Source organism: Carassius carassius, chromosome 9 (assembly GCF_963082965.1).
Source record: "Carassius carassius chromosome 9, fCarCar2.1, whole genome shotgun sequence".
NCBI lineage: Eukaryota > Metazoa > Chordata > Actinopteri > Cypriniformes > Cyprinidae > Carassius > Carassius carassius.
In genome coordinates, this window is record NC_081763.1 from 9,229,974 (window position 1) to 9,257,746 (window position 27,773).

Sequence of the window (27,773 nt, forward strand, 5' to 3'; positions counted from 1 at the left end):
ACACATAAAAACGGTAAGGTCCCGGGTCACTGACAATCACACAAACATCACACAGATAGGCAGAAAAGTATACATCAACACACAACAAACACACTTACAGTCCATCTTTTCTCACTAACAACCCTTTTAGTTAAAAAAAAAACCTTGACAGATATTTTCGTTCAGGTTTCAGTAGCCAATCAGAGTTCAGTCCATCGCGAACGACTCTTAGGATCCAGTTGCAGCAGGTTTCATTCATGTTCCTGGGTCTTAATAGCTATTAGAGACAGAATCAGATCCAAGAGCTATTCTTAGTGGTCTCTACACCCAGTCTAAGATCTTGATATGATACGAGTGTGTGAGGGCGAGGGCAGCTATATTAGTGTCTCTGTGTTTCAGTGAGCACTTGTGTATCTCTGCATTTGAGACATCGACAGGCTTGGAAATGTACATACAAACATCTGAAATGTTGTGATAATGTAAGCTGCAGCATTTGTTTTTTAGATGCATGTGTTGGTTTAAGTGCATGAATGATAGATGAGTATTATGTGGAGTGTGTGCTTGTATGTGCAAATGTGTGTTTGTGTGTGTGTGTTTATGTGCGTGTATGTATTTAAGTTCTTAGTTATCCATGCTTCCTGTGGTGAACAGCACTCTCTGGTCGGTTCGAGCCAGCTTAGCGGGTGGTTCTAGAGATTCATCCCCAATAGCGCCCCCATCAGACTGCAGAGACAACTCCTGACACTCATCGTCGCTGTCTTCTTCTTCCTCCTCTTCCTCTTCTGAGAAACAAAGACAAATAGAGACTGTCAGTTATAAACAGTGTAGGGGAAAGTTACTTTTAAAAGTAATGCACTACAATATTGTGTAACTCCCTGATAAAGTAACTAATTATGTTACTTAGTTTAATTTTATGGAAAGTAATGCGTTACGTAATTTTTTTCGTTACCTTCACATTACTTTTTAAATATGAGCAGGGCTTGATTGTTTTTAATGTAAGAAGTTCTGTTTATAGCAAATGTAAAAGCCCTTTCACACTGAAAAGTGTAATGAATAAACCTCAGGCTGAAGGAAAAGTACTGTACTTTCAGGTCTGTACAGTAGAACGCAGTAGAAGAAGGTTCAACACTCTTCAGCAATAAAAAAAAAACAATGAAGCACAATTGTTAGTTTATCTAAAGTGATTTTTGCTTATTAGTATGGTTGAACTGGATCATCAAGGGTAAGCAGGAAAGACATTAGTTCAGGAAATGGGATTAGATACATTTGTGTTATTTAACATATTTAATTACTGCATGTGTGCGTCATAGTTTTAATTTATTTTGATGAATACAAAATCTTTTTTTTTTTTTTTTGTGAGTGGGATGAATAAATGTACATTCACATTTAGAGCTACATCATGTTCACACAGTGCACACAATGCCTCTGTACTTCCCATTTCTTCCAACATGAGGACAGGAGACTTGTCAGTCAATAAATGGGAGAACAAAGATATTTTCTTCTAAATTAAAAAGTAATGCGTTACTTTACTAGTTACTTGAAAAAGTAATCTGATTACATAACTCAAGTTACTTGTAATGCGTTACCCCCAACACTGGTTATAAAAATACAGATTTTTCAGTAGTGAAACAACATTTGTGACCTGTGTTGGCAAAATGAGTCACAATGAGCAAAATTTGAAAAATGTGTTATTTTTATCTAATTTGTATACTACACCCATTTGAAGTTGACAGAGTCCGCAAAGTTAAATTTTAGAAAAATCGAGTTTTCTAATATAATGTAATGTTACATAATTGATTTTTTCTGTTTTTCTCCAACAGTTCCCCAAATGTTCACTTAAGACGTAACATATTATGTTTGCGCGAATAGTCAAATTATATAAGTAGGGGAGAGCAGGGGCCAAAGTACCATTTTTCAGAAAAACATCATTTTAAAAGATAATGTTGTAGACAGATATATATTTCTGCTGTGACCAGTAACTCAGAAGTGTGGTCTATCAATACCAGGTGGTATTTTGTAGAAATGTAAAAAGGCTTCAGTATAATTTCAATTTGAACATAAGTTGCACATTGTTACTTTTGACCCCATCGGTTGGGACGAAAGTAACACACAGGTGGGTTAAAAGTAACACAACAATATAAGCTAGATTTATTTTCTGTTACTCTTATTTTTATTAAGTATACCTGACTATGACCTTGTTAATATGTAACTGCAAACATATTCTGTCTTTTATTTTTGCAAAAAGAAAATTTAAATTACATATTTATATTTATATTTTTATTTTAAATTTAAGTTTCATCAAATGTCTCAAAACCCGACTGTACAAACGTTATTTTTTTATTTTTTATTTCAGTGTATTTTTATAAAACATTTTTTTCAACAGAATGAACAATATAATAATTAAATTACATTGGCATAATATACATTCTAAACGTAACAGTAGGCCTATTCATGTTTCCTTCCAGTTGTTTTTATGCATAAATTCGAAATGTGCATTAAAACATCTGGAAACACTGCAAATTCATAGCTGGAGGTGTAAAAGCTAAGGTATGGCTAAAACCTAAATATAACTAAGGTAAATGCGAGGTAGGAGCTGCCCAGATGTTCCTCTATGTCCAGAAACGCTCTCTCATAAACATCTGGATAAAACCAGACCACTGTTTGTCTTTCTGACCCTCACTCAGACATATTCATTTGGTATAATATGACATAAACATTTTAATAAATGATGCAAGAGACAGAAATTCACAGAATAGCATGTACCGTAACAACTGTTACTTTCGTCCCGACAGGAACTCCTGGCATTTAAACCTGATTTACTTTTATACTAAAAAACTTTGATAATGCAAACTTAAGGATGTGTTAAAGCACTAAATAACCTGTAGATTGATCATTACTGTGACACATGAAACAAAAAAACAACACAACTAATTAAAAAAAATTACCGCTTCAATAATTTACTTTTTGTTCTCGAAAACAGTTTTACCGACCTAACTGCGGGAAATGATGAGGAAATCACGTGATATTTCTCAGCTCCATCAAGGATTGAATGCTGAATATACCGTCATAGCTGGGAATGCAAATGCAGTAATAGGCTCTGAGAAAATCGCTTTGTTACTTTCGTCCCGCGTTACTTTCGCCCCGGTTCTCCCCTATATATGAATATTTATCGGAATCGCACGCGCTTCTGATGACAGTCTGAAAAGCGAGTGGAGAAAATGTACAAATAAAGGTAATTTAAAATCTAAAATTATTACCTGGAGCATTGGGATTGCTAGACGAGGGCTCAATGAATTCATTTTTGTAGAAACCTTAAAATAAAAATAAAAACTTTAAAAAATCTACTTTTTTGCCTGTAGCTCAAAAGCCTGTGCGCATTCTGACTCATTTTCCAGCACTGGTCACATTAATAATCCACGTGATATTTTTTAATTATTTTAAAATGAACAATAAAGTTAAAATGACATTATACATTAGTGAAAATAATAATTACTTCAAAAATATATATATTTATTACTATTACCAAATCAATGTATTTTTGTACACAATATATTTTTTTATATTGATAATACATTTGATATTTTTTATTATTACATTAAAATTTAACTTAAATTATTAATTTCTGTAAATAAATCACTTAATTTTAAATACACTTATTATTTTGTATTATTATATTCTAAATTAAATGTATTTTTTTTTATATTTTTTTATCTTCCTTAAAAAATATTGATAATCCATTTGATATTTTCTAATTTATTTTAAAATTACAGTAAAAATTACTGAAAATAATTATTACTTCATTTTAAACATGTGTACATTTTATTATTACAAATTCAATGCGTTTTTATATTTACTTTTACTTATATTTATTTACATTTTTTTACATTTAATTTAATTTAAATTTTTAATTGGTTGGTTAAATTGTGGTTAGTTTCTCGTCTGTTTGTGTGTGGATTTCTTAGTTTTTAGTGCATTCCTATGTGGGTTCTAGGGTGCCTTAGGTGCCTTTTTTTTGAATGAAGAAGAAACCATTATTATGTATTTGGTGTTTGTGTGCAAAATGACTTACCTTTATCAGGATCTAGTGGATTCAAACTCCGACCAAGACTTGCAAACTTAGAGAGCAAAAGAGATAATTTATGCAGAAAGTGACGTTTAACCCATTTAACCCATCTGAAGTGCACACACACAGAGCAGTGAACACACACACACTGTGAGTGTGAACACACACCCAGAGCAGTGGGCAGCCATTTATGCTGCGGCGCCCGGGGAGCAGTTGAGGGTTCGATGCCTTGCTCAAGGGCACCCAAGTCGTGGTATTGAAGGTGGAGAGAGAACTGTACATGCACTCCCCCCACCCACAATTCCTGCCGGCCCGAGACTCGAACTCACAACCTTTCGATTGCCAATCCGACTCTCTAACCATTAGGCCACGACTTCCCCATCCCCTATGACGTTTAAGACACTACAGTCAGAATCTGTCTTTCACAGTTCCTCAGTTTAATATCCTGTTATGAGAAGAGTGATGCACTTCTGTGTGTCTCACTCACTAAAGGGAGAAGTGTGTCTGAGATTAGGTAAAGAATTGTGTGTGTGTGTGTGTGTGTGTGTGTGTGTGTGTGTGTGTGTGTGTGTGTGTGTGTGTGTGTGTGTGTGTGTGTGTGTGTGTGTGTGTGTGTGTTTGTACCTCTCCCATGACAGCAATGGGAGTTTCGCCCTTGGCCTGGGCAACTCTGTGCTCTATCAGATAGTACATGTACTCATCATAAAGCAGCCGGATTAGGTGAAATGAGCCGAAGCTTGCAGCACTGCGGAGAGTCAGGTCTCTGATCACCATAGAACTAGAGAGAGAACCAAGAAAAGATACAGGAAGTGTAAGAACGAAGAGAGCAGTGGGGTGGGTGAGACGCAGAAAAGGATGAGTAAAAGAGAGAAACATATTTGACATTACAGTTACTGGCTCCATCAGTCATTACAACTTTTGTAAAACCTAGCACGCAATGTGAAGACGGTTACAGCAAACAGCAAAATTAACTAAACACTCAGTATTGTGCTATGCATCATGTTGTTAGCTTAGCGACATGCTAAGATCAGACTCTACTGGAATCAACTGTAGATAGTAGATGTTGTAGACTGCTGTGTCACATCATGCTCTAGTCTTTCCCAAAGAACAAATCCCATGTGGTGTCCACAAACCTAGTGTTAGTACAACCTTTTCGAGACTCACCTGTAAAAGCTCCATTTCAGCAGGAAGAGTTTAGCTGCTTTTGGAAAGGCAGTGCTAGACTGGTATGGCTTTAAGAGCTGCGAGACCACGCCGTCCAGCCAGGCTGCCCACTGCTCCAGAGAGTTCTGCTGCTGGAGGGTCAGTTTGAAGTCCTGCTCCAGCCGCTGCACCACCCGATCCTCACACCGGCACACCCAGGACGCCTGCTCCTAAAGTGAGAGTGCATGGGGATTCACAAACAAATACCCATTAACCTGTGTGCTGTGCTGAGAATCCTCTACCTAATCAAGTGTCCCCAGTCAAAAATCAACAGCCTTTTAAAAATGGCTTGTGCTACATTATTACCAAATCTCGGATTTAATCATTTTGTCAATTTGTTTTCTTTCAATTAGCACAGGTTTTGTATTTCTTTTTGGAAGTGATTGGTCGTTTTTAGGGGGAAGCTGTTATACCCCGTGTGAGCAAAGTCAGTAAGTTTGAGACCAATGCAATGACATTAACTAGCATTTTTTTGGGAAAAGAAAATCCTCTGACTGGAAGACAACATACAGTAAAATAATCTAGACTTTTTACATTACTCCCATATCTTCATGATATTCTGGCCTTTAGATATGGCTCAATATGGCCCCTTTTTTGGTACGGCCAAGCGGTTAAAGCTATGACTAAAATTTAACCAAAAAATATTTTGAATCCCACAAGGGTTGATCCAAATCTAAGACACCTTACCTAGAATTGTTCCCTTATAAACAGGGATATTCCAGCCAAATTAAAAAATCATTTTAGCATTTTACTCACTCCCATGTTGTTCCAAACCTGTGTATGAATTACTTTTTAGTGTGGAAAATGAAAAAATATATTGTAAATCAATGCTGGTAACCGAACAGTTTCAGTTCTAATTGACTTTCAGTGGAAATCAATGGGAAATCAATGGGAACAGAAATGGTTTGGAACAACATTCTTCAAAATATTTTTATGTTGTGCAGGCAAAAAGTCATACAGGTCTGAACAACATGAGGGTGAGTAAATGATAAAAATAATTTTCATTTTTGGGTGGACTATCCCTTTATCATCTACTAAATGACTACTGACATACTCAGCATAAACCTTTTAAATGACTTTCAAGGAAACAAATTGCTGGTTATGCTAAACCCTTACATGTTTTTTACCGTTCCCCTGACAGCTGCACAGACCACAAACACCTACATGCATGCTAAAATGTGAGTTCATCTCAGAGGGTGACAGATGAAAGCTCTAGTTCAGCCCTCGTTAATACAGTGTTCTGACTGGGGATGTGAGGGATTCGTCCAGTCACACACACACCTGCACATTGGCAAAATCCACTCTGTTGAGGTCGCTGAGCATCTGGTTGATCTGTGCCGTGTTTTGCAGTACAGCACGAGCTGCCTGGGCCAGATGGTTTAGAGAGGTGTACCTGCGCAGGGTCTGAGCAAACGCACTTGCAGACGTCACCTAAACACAGACCAGAGAAAGGAGGCAATTAGAAGCAGATTAAATATTCAAATCTTTAATATTCTAAGATGTATCTAACTAGGGATTTTGTGTTGCTATTAAAAATGATTTAAAAGATAGCAGTAAAAAAGAACTTTCTTAATGCAGATGATATGACCTTTGCATTTATTCCAAACAAAATTAATTAGGGAAAGTTTTCAAGTCTATAAACACTCTCAAACTCCCCTAGTTGAGTACTGAGCACCTGACTGTATGTCACAAGCACACTTTTAGCTTTCAGTCAGCACTAACTATCATTAGTCATTCATAAAACAGAAGTTTTGTGGTATTGACTGTAGTGGTTGAGTAATGTAGAAAATGCAGTGCAGATGGTGTAGATAACCAGAATTAAAGGTGGTTGATCAGTGATATAATGTAACATACTGTAACATTTTTTTTTTAATGAAAACAAATGAGGCATACACTACCATTGCTAAGTTTAGGGTAGTAAGATATATATATATATCGGTATATATATATCGGTATATATACATTTTCAGCAGACTTTCATTTTTGGATGAACTATTCGTTGCTAAACGTTAATAATTTGTTGTGATCACTGACCTTCACGCGAACCATCTCTTCAGGAATGTTCATCATGGCGTTAGTCAACCAGCTCTCAAGACTTTTCGCAAAGTTTCGGATGGCTTGTGTTAAGGCACCTGGAGAAACAATTAAGATACTTCAGCAAAATATATGGACGATTCACCCCAGCAGCCTGAATGTTAACCCACATCCAAAATAGACCACTCTTGGGAAAATGTGACTCACCCGATGGATCACCACCAGTGGTCTCTGGCACATACTGCTGCATAGTAATAAGTAAATCTGTATTGAAAGAACTCACTGGGAATAGGTCTCAGGACGTCTGGGATGAGCATCTCCACCAGGCCCTGGTACAGTGTGTTGTCGCAGTCACGACTCCAGCGGAGCACTGGATCATATTTACAGAGTACTACCAAACATGACTTGGGCAGCCTCTTCTCAGACTCATCATGCCTAAGATAGCCAAAGAAAACAGATCAAGTGTGTTGTTTTATTATTCATTAACCCTATAAAGCACACTCTATCAAATTTGATAAGCAAATTTATAAGGCCTCTAAATTATCAACATGATCAAACCATGAGAAACCAAATTTTTCTTGATCTTTTGACATAGAAGAGGCCTTTCCTGCTTATACATCCTGCAAGTTTCATCACTTAAAATGTCCTCATCATCAATAAAAAAACATTTATGTAATAAGTCTCAGAAAGCGGCTTGTTTTGGATCAGAGGGACGAGGTGATGTCACCTGGTCGTTTGCATATGACCACCTCCAGAGCAAGACAAATACGCCTATTTTTTACGCCTATTTTATTTCCGTGTTTGTAGATACTGCAGAAGGATCCCGATATCAGAAAAAAAATGCTGGCTTGGAAAAAATACTTTTGCTCAAAGATCAGGCTATGCCAACTGTTCTGGACCCAACAACGACGACACAAACTGTAATTAACATATTTAATGTAAAAACTATTTCTAAAACAGTAATGGCAGTAATGGATGTTAATAAATCATAAAAGTAGGTGGCTACACTGACCTCCTAAAGGGAAAACACCCAAAACAGATTGTTTCAGTCAGCGGATGAGTAACAGAGTCGGAAAAGGTCACAAATCACTCAAATTTGAATGTTTTTCATCCAAAAAACTTAATAGTATATTATTATTACAATTCAGGGAACAGAATAAATTGAAAAACCTCATGGACCCTTTAAATATCATCTTACTAAGGGAGATATACTGATATACAACTGATACTGATATGCATTTTATGTAAAAATTGTGCTATACCATTATAAAGATCTCAATGATTTAACATGACAGTCTATCAGAATTTTCTTGTGTTTCAGCTATAAAAATAACAGCAACTGTACCAAAATGCTTTTTTCCCCCTTCTTGAATATGAGCTCCATATTCACCTAAATCATACTATATGAGCCATATGCATAAAAACACCTTTTTTAGATTTCTTAATTTTTCATATAAAGTTCAATAAACTCTTACATTAAAAAAAAAATAATAATAAAAAAAAAATACATATATACAGTACAGACCAAAAGTTTGGACACACCTTCTCATTCAAAGAGTTTTCTTTATTTTCATGACTATGAAAATTGTAGATTCACACTGAAGGCATCAAAACTATGAATTAACACATGTGGAATTATATACATAACAAAAAAAGTGTGAAACAACTGAAAATATGTCATATTCTAGGTTCTTCAAAGTAGCCACCTTTTGCTTTGATTACTGCTTTGCACACTCTTGGCATTCTCTTGATGAGCTTCAAGAGGTAGTCATCTGAAATGGTCTTCCAACAGTCTTGAAGGAGTTCCCCGAGAGATGCTTAGCACTTGTTGGCCCTTTTGCCTTCTGTCTGCGGTCCAGCTCACCCCTAAACCATCTCGATTGGGTTCAGGTCCGGTGACTGTGGAGGCCAGGTCATCTGGCGCAGCCCCCCATCACTCTCCTTCTTGGTCAAATAGCCCTTGATGCCTTCAGTGTGACTCTACAATTTTCATAGTCATGAAAATAAAGAAAACTCTTTGAATGAGAAGGTGTGTCCAAACCTTTGGTCTCTACTGTATATACATACATACGTAGGACAATTATTTCATATGTTTGGCTTTACAGGTTTACTTGATGCTCTATTGCTCAGTAGAAACAACCGAGAACCATCTTGATAAAATCCTCCTGAAAGCACAAAACTGTGAAAACCTTGATATGTACTGTAGTGCTGGTCTAAAGGAGTTTGTTGCGCTGACAAGCAAACATACACAGCTAGTGTTGTTGAGTCTCCTGCCTGACTTTCACTGAACCTCCAAAATGTTTTCCAAAGAGTCTCCACCAAAGGGAACTGAAGGTTGACCATCACATCCAGAATGGCCTGCAGATAAACACAAGACCAGTAAAAAAAAAATCAACCTGAAAGGATATTTAGCTTCTACACAGATATTCATTGTGATGCCGACAGTCTGGTTTTTAAACAAGAAAAAGGGAGAAGACTTACTTCGCAGTGTTCTCTGTAGAGCAACTGAAAGCTTTTAAGATGTTCCAGCTCAATGCCCTCTGGTAAAGCTCTACCCTGCAGGTCAACATCAGGGAATTCTGGGAGAGCGCGGGACGCATCTAAACATCAATGATAACAGCAACCATATAAGTTAAACCCACATTGTGGTGGCAAACAAAGCGCACTTGAATGGTACACATTAGCGTTTCCTTTAGAACATGCATTTCAGGTTACGCTTCTGACATTAAAGGTTCAAACTGATGTCATGACTCACCTAGAAACTGCTGGTACTGCTGGACCTGGGTGCTGATGTCCGACAGACCCGAGCTCTGCTGCTGCTGTCCGGATCCGGACGACATGCCGTTCGTGATTCCCTCCACCTTATGTACTGGCTTCAACCTGCAGGGAGACGGAACCAGTCAGACTGAGAAACACAGGAACCGGAGTGACTGACAGAGCAAGATATGAAAGAGAGCACGTGTGTCACCTCTGTTTCTGGGAGAAGGGCTGCTGCCTCATGGCCAGGTGTTGCTGGTCCTCCATCAGACGGAGCAGAGATGAGCTCGCTTTGATCCGCAGTCCATAGTAGTGATATTTGGAATTCCCTCTGGAACAAACACCACACAAAAGCTTTAGTGCACCTGCGTGACCTGAACCAGAGGATTACGGAGGCATCTAACCACATATGCATGAATATGATTCTCAACATTACCATTCAAATGTTTGGAGTCATTAGGGTTTTTATAAGATTTTTTTATGTTTCTTATGCTCACCAAGGTTGCATTTATTTGATCAAAAATGACACTTAAAATACAGTAATATAGTAAAATATATCACCTATTCCTGTGAATTTTGAGCATCATTCCTCCAGCACAGTGTCACATGATCCTTCAGAAATCATTTTAATATGCTGATTAGCTGCTCAAGAAACAATATTAATATTTTGGAAGGTATTATAGTTGTTTAATATTTTTGTGGAACCCATTATACTTTTTTAGGATTTTTTTGAATATAAAGTTGTTTATTTAAAAACAAAAAAGACCGAAATGTTTTATAAAAGTCACTTTTGATCAATTTAATGCATCCTTGCTTAATAAAAGTATCGATTTCTTTTAAGAAAAAGCCAAAGTAATTTACTGTCACTTGATGTTTGTGAGTGAATTATTCATATGAACCAACACTTTTTAAACGATTCAGTCCATATGATTTGAACATATAATCAATAAAACATCTGACAATCTATTTAACTTGGACAAAAATGCTAAAATACATTTCTTTTCTGAATGAACTGATTCATTAAAATAAAATGCGAACTCCCAGTTAGAGAGTACATGTCATGTGACCTGCTTTCTCTCACCGTGTGCCCAGGCGTCTGGTCCTTAACCCCATGAACACCGAGCGGATGAGTTTTCCGAAGGACGCCGCGTTGACTGGTTCCAGCTTTTGCTCCTGACAGTGCAGCAGGTAGTGACAGTAGAGAGTAGATCGGGGCAAACTCACCCCTTCCGCTGTCTCATAATTATCCAACAACCACTGCACCTGAGGGCCAGAGGACAGCTGCCGGGATAAGACACACACACAGCCACACACACACACTCTCAGACAGAGAGTCCAAGCTAAAAGATGCCCTAAAATAGACAGCACGCAAACACCCAAATGCAAACCCATGCATATGCTTTTGCATGCATACACTGTAATTATACACTCTTGCATGGTGTAAATCATTTAAAGTCAACAGCAAACTCCATTCACTAACCCATTTTACTTCATTTAAAAGTGGAAAAAAATGTTGGACAGTGCTTGATTTTATTATCATTAATTGACTGGATAAGTAGAAGTAGTTTTGGACCTGAAATGGGGGTTTGCATTGACTTTAAATGTGAAACTGTGTACTAAAATTTGCAACAAATGGCACAATTTAGCAATGTGTACACATATGGATATTGTCATTTTGACAGCTCAGAAAACATACAATGCTGTGAACAGGTCTTTTTTAATATTGTATGTAGATTGTGTTAGCGTATTTTTTAGAGGTAAAATGATAAGTTTCTGGTCTTGCATTTCTTTGGAGTTCAAGGTTTCAGTTATGTTCAGGTTGGCAGAAAACGTCTAAGGTTACGTATGTAACCCTGGTTCCTCGAAGGAACGAGACGCTGCGTCGAGAACGTTTGGGGAACGCATCCAGCGTGACGTTTCTGAATAATGTGTATAATCAGTCCAAAGGAAGGGCGAGACGTCATAGGCAGTGTTGGGGAGTAACTAGTTACATGTAACGGCGTTACGTAATTTAATTTCTACGAAAAAATTAGTAATTAAATTACAGTTACTTATGAAATTTTTAACGATTACAAAAGGGATCACATTTGAATATTTACACACATCCACATACAGATTTAACTGATTTATTTCCCAAATTGCACTGACTATTCTGAGACATACCGCCCTAATAATTTCCGGGATGCGGAAACACAGTCTGGTTCGTAGAATCCAGTCATAAAAACGAAATGCCTAACGCGGACGGAATATGCCACATTTTGGATGACTAAATCAAAAGTAGGTCAGTACACTTGAATCAAAACATGACATCGACTAGTGTCTGTGAATATAAAGCCCCAAAAATGCAATATATGACTTCCACATTCTGCGTGTCTGTGGAAATCAGGCGCGAACTGGACACCGGGAGAACCGGGACAATTCCCGGTGGCCTGGCAGCCGATTTTGCCCCACTATTTAATATCATTATTGTATAATTGCCTGCCGAATGTACTAAAGCGATCATTTGCGAATCCGCCATTTGATAATTAAATCTCTAATAAATCATGAATTGTTTTTAGTCATGACTCGCGCGCTCTCCGCGCCTCCACCAAACGGTTTGGATCAGACTCAGAGTAATCAATGCGAGAGAGAGAGAGAGAGAGAGAGAATAGAGAGAGAATAGAGAGAGAGAGAGAGAGAGAGAGAGAGAGAGAGAGAGAGAAAATAAGACTGCTGGAGCAGAGAAGCAGAACTACTGTTCAGGGTTTCAGGTCAGTTTCATCTGTAAAGATGCTTTTTTTTGTCTTTGTTTTTTATTTATTTAATCAAGCAGCAGCACGTTGCTCATCAGTCATCACTCAAAATACTATATAAAGGACATCATTATTATCTGTTGTAATGTTAACAGTAGTAATTTAGCTGAAAAAAATTCAGATTTTTTTTATAGGTTTAGGGGGAGCTACGACAGACAACAACACAACCCTTACGAAAATTAACATTTTAATATTTAACTATAAATCCAGAGAACATGGTTACTATTGTTTAACTGTGGTAACCAAAAATGTAAAATTATTTAATTATTTAATTATAAAATAATTAATTTATATATTTAATTATTTAAAAATAAATACAAATCCATTTGCAAAAAAAACAACAAAAAAAACAAGGTTATTTTACTTTTATATAGGCTAATAAAAGCAAGGTTAATTTTTGTAAGGGAAAAACATGACTCGTGTACAGTATTAGGTTTTTCTATAAAGATATTGTAGTATTGTAGAGTATTGTATTTTAAAGTATAGTTTTGTTCAATCTTGAGTATTAAAGTCCTGAGAAAGATGGATAACAGGGCAAAATAAAGAGACTGAAGAGAAAAATGGAAGTGAAGGTGCAGTTCAGGAGAGAACTTTTAATTATTTTGCATGTCCCCAAATTAAAGATTTAAACCTTTTTTATGTCAGGTCCATACAAAAAAATAGTTTTGTCCATGAATTTGTTTGTATGAGTTTGAATTTTCCAGTCTGATTTTTTTTTCCCAGACCGCCCCTCCTGTAAATTAATGGCAAAGACATGGTTTCATTTACTACACATAGGTCTACTGAAGCCCGCAGTGTTTTCAACCTCTGCCATCTCAATATAGGAGTACACGAGCACATAAACATAATTTCTAGAACTGCTTTGTGTCACTTCATGTGCATTTTACTTATTTTGAGAAAACTATCATCATATACAGAGACAGCAGTTTAAAAAAAACACCAATGTTTCATGAGTTTAGTACACAGAATACGTCACATGCTTATTAGATAACTGTATTTAAGTTGATGTATATGCTTTTATTTATTATTCTTTAATTTTCACAAATTTAGAAAAGTAATCAAAAAGTACTCAAAAGTAATTAGTTACATTCCTTAATAAAGTAATTGAAAAAGTTACACTACTATTACATTTTAAACAGGGTAACTTGTAATCTGTAACCTATTACATTTCCAAAGTAACCTTCCCAACACTGGCCATAGGCGGGTGACGTCAGAGACCAGGAAGCATAAAGCATGAGCGGCAAAGCCGGAAATCAGCCTCAAAGGATGAAGCAAGCGCCAGCCAGAGATGCCGGAAGTGTGGCACTGCGACGCAGCGTCTCGTTCCTTCGAGGAACCAGGGTTACATACGTAACCTTAGATGTTCCTCTTCAGGAACTTGAGCTGCGTCGAGAACGTTTAGGGAACGAGAATGCCCACGCCGCCAGACTTTCAAATCTCTGCCTAGTGTGGAAGAGCACAGCTAAAGCAAGAGAAGGAGCCTGACAGAATTAGGGGACAACCCGTCCAATGGCCAAACTTCAGAAGGAGTGAGTCTTGACCCCCAGGAGAGGGGAGATCAGAGGACTCGAGACTTAGGATAACATCCTGATCACCGCTTAGCATAAGCTTCTTCTGGCCGGAGGCCTCAGCCTCAGCGCACCATGGAGGAAACATGTAACCAGAGGGTTTCTGCCCACTGACTGGCCACCGAGAGGGGCGCGGTAGGCCACCATGGCCGCCACATAGACCTTCATGGTGGAGTGGGTCAACCCTGCGGAGAGCCTGCAGGAACTCCAGCACTGTACCATACGGGCAGTTAACTGGGTAGAGATGGCGGTCTCCGCACCAAGAAGTGAAAAGCTTCCACTTCAAGGCATACAGTTTCCTCATTGAGGGAGCTCTGGATTGGAGAACGGTCTTACAACCTTGGTTGAGAGACCGGAAGCTAAGAGTTGTGCCTCCTCAGAGACAGCACCTACAGCCTCTAAGCTCCATGCGGGGGCGCACCCTCCGCCTGCGAGAGGAGATCTCTCCTGACGGGAACCTTCCATGGAGTGCCGTCAAAAAGAGAAATCAGGCCCAGGAACCATACCCGGCCTGTTCAGAACGGGCTACTAACAGCAGCCGGACTCCGTCCCGGCGCACTCTCTCCAGAACTCCCGAGAGCAGAGCAATCGGGGGGAAAATGTACAGATGAAGCCTCGGTCATGTCTGTACCATGGCGTCCAGCCCCAGTGGAGCTGGATGAGTCAGAGGAAGCCAGAGGGGACAGTGCGATGTGTCTCGAGTCGCAAACAGATCCACCCGAGTCTGACCCAACTCTGCTTCATCACCTTGGTGTGAAGCCGCCATTCCCCGGGCCTTGGCCCCTGCTTCAACAGGATGTCTGCTCCCATATTAAGATGCCCAGGAATGTGAACTGCTCTGAGCGAGAGCAATTAGTCCTGGGCCCACAAAAGGATCTGGTACGCTATTTGTATAAACGGTGTGAGTGAAGACCTCCTTGGTGGTTGATGTAAGAGACCACCGCTGTGTTGTCGGTGCGCACCAACACATGGTGACCTCTTAGGTCTGGGAGAAAATAACGAAGTGCACAAAGCACGGCCAGCATCTCCAGGCAGTTGATGTGCCATGTCAGATGGCGACCACTCCACAGACCACGGGCAGGGTGGCCACTCATGACCGCACCCCAGCCGGTGAGGGACGTGTCTGTCACTAGCATCCCGCGGCGACAAGGAGCTCCCAGCACCGGGCCCTGAGACAAGAACCAAGGCTTCCTCCACATATCCAAGGCACGTAGGCAGCGCCGCGTGACCTTTAGCATGCGAAGTGGGTTTCCCTTCAGGGAGAACCCCTTGGTCTCGAGCCACCACTGTAGGGGTTTCATGTACAGCAGGCCAATAGTATTCACTTTGGACGCAGCTGCCATCAGACCCAGCAATCTCCATGACTGCTTGACAGTGAGTGACCGGCTTTCTCTCACTCTCGCGACTGCAGTGAGGATCGACTCGATCCGAGCAGGTGACATACGTGCCTGCATCGTGGTCGAATCCCACACCATGCCCAGATAAGTGGTTCTCTGAACTGGAGAAAGCACACTTTTCTTGGCGTTAAGTCTTAACCCCAGCTCTTTCATGTGAGCGAGAACGACATCTCGGTGCAGAACCGTCATCTGCTCAGATTGAGCTGATATCAACCAATCGTCAATGTGGTTGAGTCGTGAAAGTGTGGGGTGAGAGTGCAAGGCCAGAGGAAGATCCGTATTGGTAGGCTTTTGCCCCCAAAAGCAAACCTCAGGAACTTCAGATGAAGAAGGATGGAGATAAGTGCATCTTTTGATAGATCGTGACACACCAGTCCTTGGACTTGGCCTGTGCAGGCGTGCTAAACTTCAGTCCTCTGACTGAGAGGTTCAAAAAGCACAGATCTAGAAAAGGACACAACACCTCATCCTTCCTTGGAACAGTGAAGTAGCGGCTGTAGGACCGGACTCTGCAACCCAAGGAGGGACCACATCGATGGTCTCCGTCCTCAGAGAGAGTCTACTTCTGTTCCATTACCAGAGCCTGCTTGGGGCTCACCAGAACTGGATTCTGTGGCCTCTCACTACAGTGTGCAGGACCCACTGAGACAGCCAAGGTAGCTGCTCTGGAAACCTCCCAGGAGGTCACGAGCCTCTTAGCACCGCTACGTTTCCGGGCGGTAACTGAGAGAAGCGCTCGCTGGAGACCGCTGCGCCCTGGAACACCGGCAGGGTTGGCAGATCGATCTCCTGAGGGCACTGAGGAGAGACGGGCACCGTGTAATGCGGTGTATACCGCTCTTCCCCAGAGGGGCCTGCCCTCCGAGGTCCTGAGCCGCAGCCTCAGGACTCTCGTAGCTGAAGTCTCCTAAAAACGACGTGCCTCAGACCCACGTCGTCTGCTAGGAAGACTAGAACAGAGCCTGCTCGGGGCAGGACCCCATGAAGTACACTTGGCAGGGGCTCCCACACTGCCATGTGACCTCCTAAGGGAACCAGTCTCGCGAGACTGGCCTCTGGTGTGCCTAGAGTCACTAGCTCGGTGTTCTGAAGCGGCGGACCAGCAGGGGACGACCATACTAGCTGCTCTAGATACCTCCGTAGAGGTAGCGAGACTCTCAGCACCGCTACGTTTCCGGGCGGTAACTGAGAGAAGCGCTCGCTGGAGACCGCTGCGCCCTGGAACACCGGCAGGGTTGGCAGATCGATCTCCTGAGGGCACTGAGGAGAGACGGGCACCGTGTAATGCGGTGTACACCACTATTCCCCAGAGGGAGCTGGCCCTCAAAACGTCCTAGGCCTTACGCGTCAGGACGTTATGATAAAGGCTATCCAGCGAAAACAACGGTCGTAGAACTGCTTTCCACTAGAAGCCTTCGGCCTGGGAGCGCCACTCTGACTCTAGCGTCTGCGGAGTACAAAAGTGACACCCCCGGCACGAGGGGCTGGAACATGGTTGGGACTGCTCCGCCTAGCAGCCCCTGACCGCCTCAACCTCCTCAGAGGAAGAGCGGTACACACGTGTTCTCACATAAGAAATTACATCCCTAGAGCCCCTGCACATCTAACTTCACATAGTCAGATAAATATTAATATATAGCAGTCAACAACCAGACGAGTCAACACTGTCTGGTGTAAAAAAAAAAAAAAAAAACTCACATAAAGATGAAACAATGTAATACACGCGTTGCCTCGGCAGCGTGCATGTTCTATTTTTATATATATATATATATATATGCTACTCAGTCACACAGACAGCATCAATCTCCTCAGAGAAAGACGAATGCTGCAGCGAGCTCTGCCTCCGAGGACGAAGAAACCACAGCATGGGTTTTCAAGCCTCGAGACCGAGCTCTAGATCTAGTGAACACGGGTGGAGATATGACGAGCTGTCTCCAACCCGTTCGCCAGGTCATGTGCGATTCCCGCTATCGCGGCCGCCGCCGTGCATCAGCCCCAGCGCGACCGCAACCGCAAGATCGCATGCACGGATACACTCCTCATAGCGTGCCCGACGAGAGAGCATGCAGCAGCAGCGAGCTGTCTCAGAAGGCGAAAAACCGCAGCGCTGGTTTCCAAGCCTCGCTGGTTTCCAAGCCTCGAGAACGAGCTCTAGATCTAGTAAACACGGGTGGAGATAGGACGAGCCGTCTCCAACCCATTCACCAGATCATGTGCGATTCCCGCCATCGCGGTCGCCGCTGTGCATCAGCCCCAGCGCAACCGCAACTGCAAGATCGCATGCACGGACACACTCCTCGGAGCGTGCCCGGTGAGAGCGGAGCGCTTAACAGCGAGAAAAGCACAATCAGCCCCCCCGAGAGCCGACTGCGCGAGCTCCACTCCTCATTAATGCTGCTTATTATAATATTAGGCATAATATGCGTGTGTAACTGGTGCTTGTGTGACTGGTGCTTGAACAACTGGCGAGCTCATCGACGCCTTTCCATATCAATCACTTCTGAGAAAGACAGGCAGTGCGTCGCGTGCGTGCGCCGGATCTGGTGGCTAAGAAAGAAGATAGGGACTTGAAAAGACCCGTCTTACATTCCTTCCAGCAGATCCGAAAGCGAATCCCGCGAGCACAACCACCGCTCCGTTTTTTCCTCGACAAAAGCGGGGCTGGCACCGCGAGAAATGCCAGTGAAAGCTCTCTCCTCAAAGAGAGCCTTCTGAGAGTGAAGCAAAGGCTCGCATCGCAGCCGTCAACTCCCTCGAGAGCTGACACTGCGCGCTTCACTCTCAAGCAGACAACACACGAGCTGCGTGTGTCCCTACCTTTTTTTTTTTTTTTTTTTGGCAGGGAAAACACACAGCCTGAACGCTGCCTGCTCTCGCCCAAAACTTCTCTTGATTGAAGCTTTGACAATGGAGTTTATCAGTGGTCAAACGACACTAAATAAGACTCACAAACAGATAGTGACTGACACACACACACAGAGCGCTTGCTAAAGACACAAGGCTGATTTCCGGCTTTGCCGCTCATGATTTATGCTTCATGGTCTCTGACGTCACCCGCCTATGACGTCTCGCACTTCCTTTGGACTGATTATACACATTATTCAGAGATGTCACGCTGGATGCGTTCCCCAAACGTTCTCGACGCAGCTCGAGTTCCTGAAGAGGAACTGCATACCAAGATTTATTTTTTTTATTAAAAGTTTTTTGTTTTCATGTTTTTGAAAGTCTCTTATCTTAGTAAGACTACAAGAAAGTAAAATAACATAATTGACATAACATATACATTTTAATTCTACAGACTCCAAACTCCAAGCAAGTGTAGGCATTCATGTTTTTCTCATAAGTCTGCAAAAATACAGATTGCACTTTTTCACAGCTCTGTATGCCTCTCGACAGCTGTTTCTGCGTGCCGTGGCATACAAGACAAGTATGCATGAATGCCTCAATCCTTAACTAAAAGTATTCTGTAATAGAATGTGCAGCAAATCTGGAAGGCTGCTGCATATAGGACCATGTTGAACAAAAGGCCATCTGTCTCTCATGGATATTATGAATATGGTTATGACTGAATTTAAATGTTTCACCAATGAATACGACAGCACAGTGAAAGCTTTAGCAAGCACCACTGACAAGCTACATGTCAACTAGACATGTGTCGTCATAAAATGGAATGCTTTCTTCATAGAATAAAACTGGAAATGATTTGGACTTGGCAGTATCACTGTGCTCTCTGACATGTGGAACAGAGCAATGAGATCACCATGCGTTTAAATTCATTTGGGTGGCGGGAAGAGGGGTGGAGATGAGTGACGACTAAGCCCCGCCCCTGCTGTCCTCATACCTTTTTGTCTGCCGACGGCACACTATTGTCCTCGCCTTCGTTTATACTCACGGTGGCTGGAGAGGCACGGGTGGGGTGGGGATAACCGTGACCGTTTCCGCTGCTGCCGGTCCCGCTACCAGTCAGCATGTAGCCGCCCTGAATCACATAGCTCCCACTGCTACCGTTAGCCTCGCCTCCGGAGTCTCCAGAACCATTGGCCACCGTCCCAGTGGTTGCCACTACAGCTGTGACTCCGCCCCCTGCCGCTGTCGTAGGATTGGCCACGATCTGCCCTGTCCCCGCCACAAACATGGACACGCCGGGGGATCCAGTGGTCACAGAGACGGTGAGAGGTGTGCCGGGGGACGTGGCCTCAGACCCAGAGGCAGGGGTGGTCTCATAGTACTGTCCAGCAGTGGTCTGGGTATACAGAGGGGCCTCGGTGTATGGGAAACTGCTGGAACGACTGGAGGAATATTAAAAGGGTTAGGAATCTGAATTGTAATCAAATATAACAACTTTTACTACCTTTGGATTTTAAACTTTGCAAACATATTTCAAAATATGTCTTGTTCCATGTTGATATTTCACCTTGGGTTAGTAATTAGTAGTTCTGAGATTTCAAATTGTACATTGGCAAAAACCAATGTGACAATAAATAACTTTATATTTTATATTGTTTTCTGAAGTATACTACAAAAACACGTTCAAAGGTATGGCGTTCAGTGTCACATAATCCTTCAGAAATCATATTTATATGCTGATTTGCTTCTCTATAAATGTTTCTCATTATTATCAATGTTGAAAATAGTCGTGCTGGATACATTTATTTGCAGAAACTGTCACACTTTTATTTTCAGGATCCTTTGATAAATACAAATTTCAAAAGAACAGCATTTATTTGAGATTTGAAATCATTTGCAACTCTCACTTTTAATCAGTTTAATGCATCCTTCCTGAATTAAAGTATTGATTTCTTTTAAACAATCATACTGACCCCAGCTCTTAAACAATAGTGTGCAATAATAAATTAGGAAAATGTAGAGGAGCATCTGTTTGATTTTGATTTGATTTAATTAATTATTTTAAATAAACAATATGGCTTTATCTATTTGTTTATTAATTTATTTCATTTAAATTTACTTGAAATGTATTTATTTAATCACAGTTTATGTTTTGCTGTCTGTTTCTAAACAAGCACAACATTGTTTCACACTGTATATCTTTGGTAACACAATTGATATTCATATTCTACAGTAAAAAGCATTGCGAATCCTTTCTTAAAATACAAGTTTGAAGCTTTGCTTAACCTATGGTTAACAGTGGTTTAAAAAAAAAAAGCGAACTGTTAATTCAGGAAGTATGTATAGCACGGAAAGTCTTGTAGCAGATGTGCACAGTGCCTGGCCTGAGTGTTGGTTCCAGTAAATACTCACATGGTGCTGGTGGTGTAGTTAGCGTCTGCTCCATCCACATACTGCACCTGGTTAGTATACACATGCTGGATGGGCACCTGTTGGAGCTGCTGCTGTACCTGTAGAAAACATACACCCATACAATAATCAAGAAGGTAAAATTGACATGATCACAGTTCTGCAACAAACGTAATTTGCAATAAAAATAATAGATAAGTTGAAAAAAGAAAACCCAACATACAGTACACTAAATCAGTGTTTCCCAACCTTTTAGTCTTATACACAATACAAAAAAATATTATTAATATAATGGAAAATAACTTTTTAACTAGAAACAATCAATACTGCAGGTGAAAAATATACTTTTGAGAAATTAAGTATCAGCAAACTGCATATTTGATATCGGTTCAGTTGAGATGGGATATTTTTGATGGAATGAAAACAGCTAATAGTTTATTAAGAGGTTATTTAGCTTTTATATTTAATATAAAAATATATTACTGATAAAATAAATATTTTTTGAACAAGTTTGTGTATATTATATCGACTTTTTTTTTAATATAGACTCCCCACAGACCCTTGGTTGGAAATCACTGCACTAAATTATCTAACACAGTCAACTCACTCTCACTGACTGACCACAGCTTTACCTACAACTCTGTATTTTAACTAAAGTCACCTACGCTATGGGCAGAGGGCATCTCATAGAGGTAAGACTGCACATCTGGCACAGGAACAGAGGTGTAGGAGACCCTGTCTCTCTCCCAGCCCACTGACATGACAGGTACTGAGAAGGTGACGGGTGAAAAGGTGACAGGTAGAGATGGGGCAAAACAGGATGAGCAATCCAGCAAACCTCCATTAACAGATGCATAAGATAAACTGTCTCCGGACGGGTTAATGCTTTTCTCTAGTAGTACTACTGCTGCCCTATGCTCCAACCAGTCTTCTATCTGTCTCTTTCTCTTCAATTCACCCTCTCTCTGTGCATCACTTCCTCTCTGTGTGATAAAAGGGCTCTGAAAGCAACCGTCAGAGGGTTAGATGACTGTCTGCTTAATGAATTTGGCATTTAAGGAATAGTTAAGCCACGTTTCTGCATGAACTATTCCTTAAATGCATTACATTCAAGATGACGTGATTGTGAACATTAGAAAATGAAATGTGAGTAACATAAAATGCATTTTAGAGAGAGAGAGAAAGAACTTTGAAATCATAGGCATCAATTTAACTGCAAAGCCAGTCTTTACTGACATGATAACACATATTTAAATAAGTGAGAGAGCTCACCTCCTGTGTCAGGTGCACAGATTGTAGGCTGGTGACATTCAGCTGGGTGCCCGGCTCTGTTTTCGTTGTCTGAGATGTAGCTTGAACTACTGACCTCTGTTAATAGATTACAGGGAAAATGAAAAACATTAGCTTGCCGAACAAGCTACTGCTTCTCACCATAGACAGTAAAAGAAAGCTTCTCACAGAATAATGGAAGTTACAGAACAAAGCTTCTCAGACACTCAAATTAGTATGAAGAAATGAATAGCACTTATGTTTAAAATAAAAGAAAGTCTCATCTCAGTCATATCAGTGGCCTAATAAAATTTTAAATTTTAGTTTTATTTTTTTATTCAGCATGTGGTGCGGGCCACATTTGAATTCATTTTAACGGATTAATCACCTATTTTCGTTTGCTGCATGTTTTTTTTTTTAAACACAGTAAAAAAAAAAACTGAGTTTGTGAGAGGAAAAAAATAGGCTATAAGAAAATATTTTACAACAAATCCTTTAAATTTAACAAATTTATCAGAACAAAACAATAATTAAAAATATATAATTCTAATGGATAAATATAATTGCAGTAGCTATATAATAATATAGGCTTAGTAAAAAAAAAAAAAATAATAATAATAATTTAAAGCTAAGCATAAGGTAAGGTAGGGCTTTCTCAATCGGGAGAAATCCAAACGTTTCCATATTCGTGATGTTGCCCATTGGAAGCTTAACTATTATTCATGAGGTAAATAGGCTGTGTGCGTTTCAGTATCGATGAAAAAAAAATCATAATTATCAATATGTCAAAGTGCTCATGCCAAATGTCTGGTGAACGACTGCTGTTTCCAGTGAATATGTGCGCGAGGCACCAGCGCGATCAAACAGCTGAAACAAATAATACTTAATTTTTGGTCACACATAAGGCATAATTCAAAAATGCAAAGTGTTGGTAGTTTGAAAAATCAAGAATAATAACAGAGTTAATACTAATTATTGCTAAATGCTGGACCGTTCCCATTTCGCTCTGCATATGGAACCTGAAGATTTTTTTAAACCAAGAATGAACCGAGATGAAAATGAAATTAAAACATTTAGCTTATATATACATATATATGTATATGTATATGTATATATATATATGTATATATATATATATATATATATATATATATATATATATATATATATATATATATATATATATATATATATATATATATATACATAGGCCTTATATTTATTTACTGTTTAATAAAAATAGCATGCATATGATACTTTGTGTAAAGGTCTTTTAATTTTTGTTTAGTAGACTGTAGCCTAAGACTATCCTACATTTTAAAAATTAACAAATTGTAAACTTTTTTATGTTTTTTTTTTAAATGTTACAATGTTATATCATAATGTTATTGTTGTTTTACTTCCTTCTTTTATCTCATTTTACAATTACATTCATTACGCAATCCGTCCCTTTGTGCCACCTGGCAGTAGTTTCGCGAATGATTTTAACACGCGACTGAATTACAGTGGCGTGTGGTAAGGCCCAGATAGGCTGGCCACCTACTGTACGCTTTACCTCCGTAACCCTCCTGTTTTCAGAACCTTCTCTTTAAGGATAAATAAACCACAGCTCGCTGTGAATAGGGTACTTCTCTAATGCTATTTGTAAGCGTAAACGTCCTTACCAAGACACAAGCACCATAATACTGAATGAACCTTGAAGTATGTTTTAGGTGCCCTACCATTCCAAAATTAGTCAATAAGACTTTTTGATGTTTTTAAGTCTCTTATGCTCACCAAGACTGAATTTATTTGACCAAAAATACAGTAAAAACTGCAAAATTATTACAATTTAAAATAAAAAAAATTATGTATTATTGTTTACTAAAATGTAATTTATTCCTGTGATAGCAAACTACATTTTCAGTTCCATTTTTGTGAAAAATGTAATGAATTTTCTTCTAGATTCTTTGATAAATAGAAAGTTCAAAACATATTTTCATTTGAAATAGAAATCTTTTATAATACATATATGTTTTTATTTTGTTAATAAAATGAATGCATCCTTACTGAATAAATTAATTTATTTTTAAATCTAAGAAAAATAAACCTTATATGTCTTTGCGTGATGTGGATCATTACAAGGTCTGCATCAGTGGTCTCCCTGTGGATGTCCAGTTGTTAACTTGCAGAAAAGGTTATCTTTAGTGGTCGACCGATATAACACCAAGGCCGATAATATCTATTATAGATAATATATTATATCTGCAGATATTTGCCGTTTTTCAAATATCGGCATCGGCCGATAAGTTTTTCTTTTTGAAAGATGCGGGACTTTTATTTTGATGGCACTGAGAACAGTAGCACCTGAACACACAGTGTTGTCGTTAACAGTTTTGTCCATACCTCAGACAGAAGTCTGTCTATAATCAGATAGAACTGTTAAAGCAGGGGTGTCAAACTCAATTTCTGGAGGGCCGCAGCCCTGCAGAGTTTAGCTTCAACCTAATTAAACATACCTGATCCAACTAATCAAGTCCTCCAGGCTTATTTGAAAGCTACATGGTATGTGTGCTGCAGCAGTGTTGGAACAAAACTCTGCAGGGCTCCAGCCCTCCAGGAATTGAGTTTGACACCCGTGTTAACAAAGAAATTAAAATGTATACAAAATAACATTATAACGATTGCTTTTATATTATTAGTAATACAAAGGAAAGCATTATAACACTTTCTCATTTGCCAACAGCATTCAGGAAATATGCATTAATATAATTTAAACAAATCTTTAAATGACTAATGAACATCTAGTTTTAAAAATCTTGTAAACTTAGTCGAAACGACTAAGTGAAAATAATCAACATTTATTTTTTAACCCATTTTCAAATTATTTCAAATTTCTTAAATATTAAATACAATTATCAGCTTTATATAAGCCATCAGCCATCCTGCTTTCCAAAATATGGGCATCAGCTCTTAAAAAACCAATATCGGTCGACCACTAGTTATCTAGCTCTGTGTATATTTACCAGAATCTTTGGGACATTCTAGCAAATCACTACCAATTTGTTTTTAACACATTTAAAATGACTCATGTTTTTTGAGAGCAGTGGTTTTCTCTGTGGTGACCTCCCATTAACGCTAGTGTTGTTCAGGGTTTTTGTAAAAAATCCCTCAATCATCATGTTTCATTCGTTTGAGGACTGCAGGGCAAGCCTTTTTCTAAGAACTGCTCTTCTACAAAATTCAAACATGCTCAAACAACAAGCAGAGCTGAATTTCCTCCATCTGTGGACTGACTGAGGCCCAGGTGTTTAAAAATCCTCTCCCAGTTTTCTGATCTGATGAAACCTAATTCAGTTAGAACACGTTAAAGAAAAAACAAAAAAAATTCATTCAGCGTTACACTTGGACATAGAGTTGCTCCCTGTGGATGTACAGTTGTTAACCTGCAGAAAACGCTTTCTATAGTGGTCGACCGATATAAAGCCTAGGCCGATATATCGGCAGATATTTGGCATTTTTCAAATATCGGCATTTTTTATATTTTTAAACACCTATTCATGTGATAATAAAGCTGAATTATGCAGTAACTTTTGATCAGACCAGTGCATCCGTGCTGAATACAACAGTAGTCTAAATGTTCAGTTATTTCTTTATTTAACCCTTGATGCTATTGCACTGCACTCTTAAGTTGTTTAGGTGAGTGGTGGTGCGGGCGGCTTTACTGTGTGTGTGGGAGTTCAGCTTTAGGGTTTAGGGTTAATGTTACCTGTTGGGCGGTCTGCACCTGCTGCACCACCTGTGTGGGAACTCCAGTTTGGACTACAGTAGCAGGAGGACTAGAATCTGACACAGAGTCACTGGAATGAAGAGAACCCTCTACAGGAAGGAACAGAGGGGGTAAAATGGAGAAAAAGAAGTATATTAACATTTGACAGATGTTTTATCCGACGTGACCTACGTTTCTTTGAAGGTTTATGCTTTTTGAGCTACAGGAATAATATGTAACTTTTTTCTGAGCAGAGACTATATCATGTCATTAATTCTTAGATGTTTACTGACTCTTACCTGTAACTGTGACAACGATGTACTGTGGTGTATTCTGACTGCTGGACTGCATAGGTGAGCTCTGAATCTCAGCTGTGACATATTGAGTCTGAGTGGGCGGGGCTTGTGTGGGTGGTGCCTGGGCAATTGCCTGGCTCTTCTGTGGTTGCGAGGGAGGGGGCGTGGTCTGGCCGGTGGGTGGAGCCGCTGAAGACGTGGCCCCTGTAGTCTGAAGTTCAGCCAGGAATTGTTGGGGAGCTGCTGTCACGGTGGAAGTCTGGCCTGATGTGGGAGCAACACCGCCTCCCTGAGGCTGGGAGGTCTGCTGCAGCTCCCTCACATATGCTGGAGTTGCCATTGGGTTACCCTGGACTCAATACAATAAAAGGGGAAATTAATCAGAGCTTCATATGATAATATATACAATATAATAAACAAAAGAAAATAGAAAACTACATTTCAATGCAGTTGTATGATTGGAGAAGGTGAATTTTGGTGTATTGCCACGGCAATAGGTGCCTTTAATATAAGTCAATATATACAGTAAGACTTTGCGACAGGGTCCTGATCACCATTTCGGGGGGTTTTCTGCAATAACAACTGGCTCAATGCGTATTATCTCAATTATTACAAGGTGACTTGACTTAATTAAATGGACACGAAAATGTTGATTCTATTAGCGCAAAGCTTCTGTCAAAAAAAAAAAGTTCCCAGCAAATAAATTCTAACAAGATGCATATTTTAAGTAGTAATGCAGAGTCAAGCCAATTATTACACAGATTTTCACCAAATAAATAACTATGTTGATATGAAGCACTGATTTGAGTGGAAGCAGTTTTAAAATATAATCGGTTTCTCCAAGTTCATTTTCAATACAGTCAAGGACTTTTGGATTTTGAGGCACACGATGGTACCAGCGGCATTTATATGAAACAAGAGAGAGCAAGTTAGTGGTGTGATACGAGAGACAAGGAAAAAATTTCAGCCTCAGATAACTGGATGAGCAATCTCTTATTCAACATTGCTATTGAAGACAGTAATTACTAGGGGACTATTAAACATCCAATGATGCAAACGACCAGTCAGAAACAAGCATTTTAGAGACTCATGCAATACTGTTTTTATTTCATCATTCGCTAGGTTTAATGAATCGCCATCGCCATCGCCATCAAATCGCCAATAGTGTAGGATGAGATCTGAACTGGGGGAAAAGGTCTAAGTATGACCAATAATGAAGGTGCTTGTCATAGCTAATAGGCTAACACCACCAAAGTTAGTTGGGTTTTCGTTATTATCACTAATCACTTCTGTAAAGTACCGCCTTGGCACAGCCATATGGCTCCAGAAAAGCCCTAAAGACTACAACCATTGTTGGGCCAGCAAAAGTGGAGTGGAGGGAAGGTTAGGGCAGAGCGTTTGGTGTCCTATT

General features: G+C 39.8%; 1 protein-coding gene across 6 annotated transcripts; it reads right to left on the reverse strand.

The window, feature by feature from the left end:
- Nucleotides 1-26,706, reverse strand: LOC132148871 (MHC class II regulatory factor RFX1-like). Of its 6 annotated transcripts, none has more exons than XM_059557625.1 (18): nucleotides 26,366-26,706; nucleotides 26,067-26,176; nucleotides 22,322-22,417; nucleotides 21,715-22,050; nucleotides 21,053-21,150; nucleotides 19,686-20,082; nucleotides 11,118-11,299; nucleotides 10,248-10,367; nucleotides 10,035-10,159; nucleotides 9,761-9,879; nucleotides 9,528-9,637; nucleotides 7,563-7,714; nucleotides 7,280-7,377; nucleotides 6,527-6,676; nucleotides 5,207-5,415; nucleotides 4,667-4,820; nucleotides 4,049-4,094; nucleotides 1-761 (listed from the first exon to the last, which is right to left on the reverse strand). In XM_059557625.1, the coding sequence occupies exons 1-18, from the start codon at nucleotides 26,700-26,702 to the stop codon at nucleotides 601-603; spliced, it is 3,000 nt and encodes a 999-aa protein (XP_059413608.1). In that variant the 5' UTR covers nucleotides 26,703-26,706; the 3' UTR covers nucleotides 1-600. The 6 variants fall into 6 exon arrangements, with proteins under 6 accessions (XP_059413608.1, XP_059413607.1, XP_059413606.1 ...); XM_059557624.1 differs by having other exon boundaries at nucleotides 11,118-11,317; XM_059557623.1 differs by having other exon boundaries at nucleotides 11,118-11,317; nucleotides 19,635-20,082.
- Nucleotides 26,707-27,773: the final 1,067 nt, after the last annotated feature.

Coding starts and splice junctions, on each gene's coding strand:
- LOC132148871 (XM_059557623.1), bottom strand. CDS start 26,702: ATGGCAACTCCAGCATATGTGAGGGAGCTGCAGCAGACCTCCCAGCCT. Junction 20,083..21,052: donor AACTACACCACCAGCACCAT/GTGAGTATTTAC, acceptor ATATTCCTCCAG/TCGTTCCAGCAGTTTCCCAT. Junction 5,416..6,526: donor TGGATTTTGCCAATGTGCAG/GTGTGTGTGTGA, acceptor CTCTCACTTTAG/GAGCAGGCGTCCTGGGTGTG.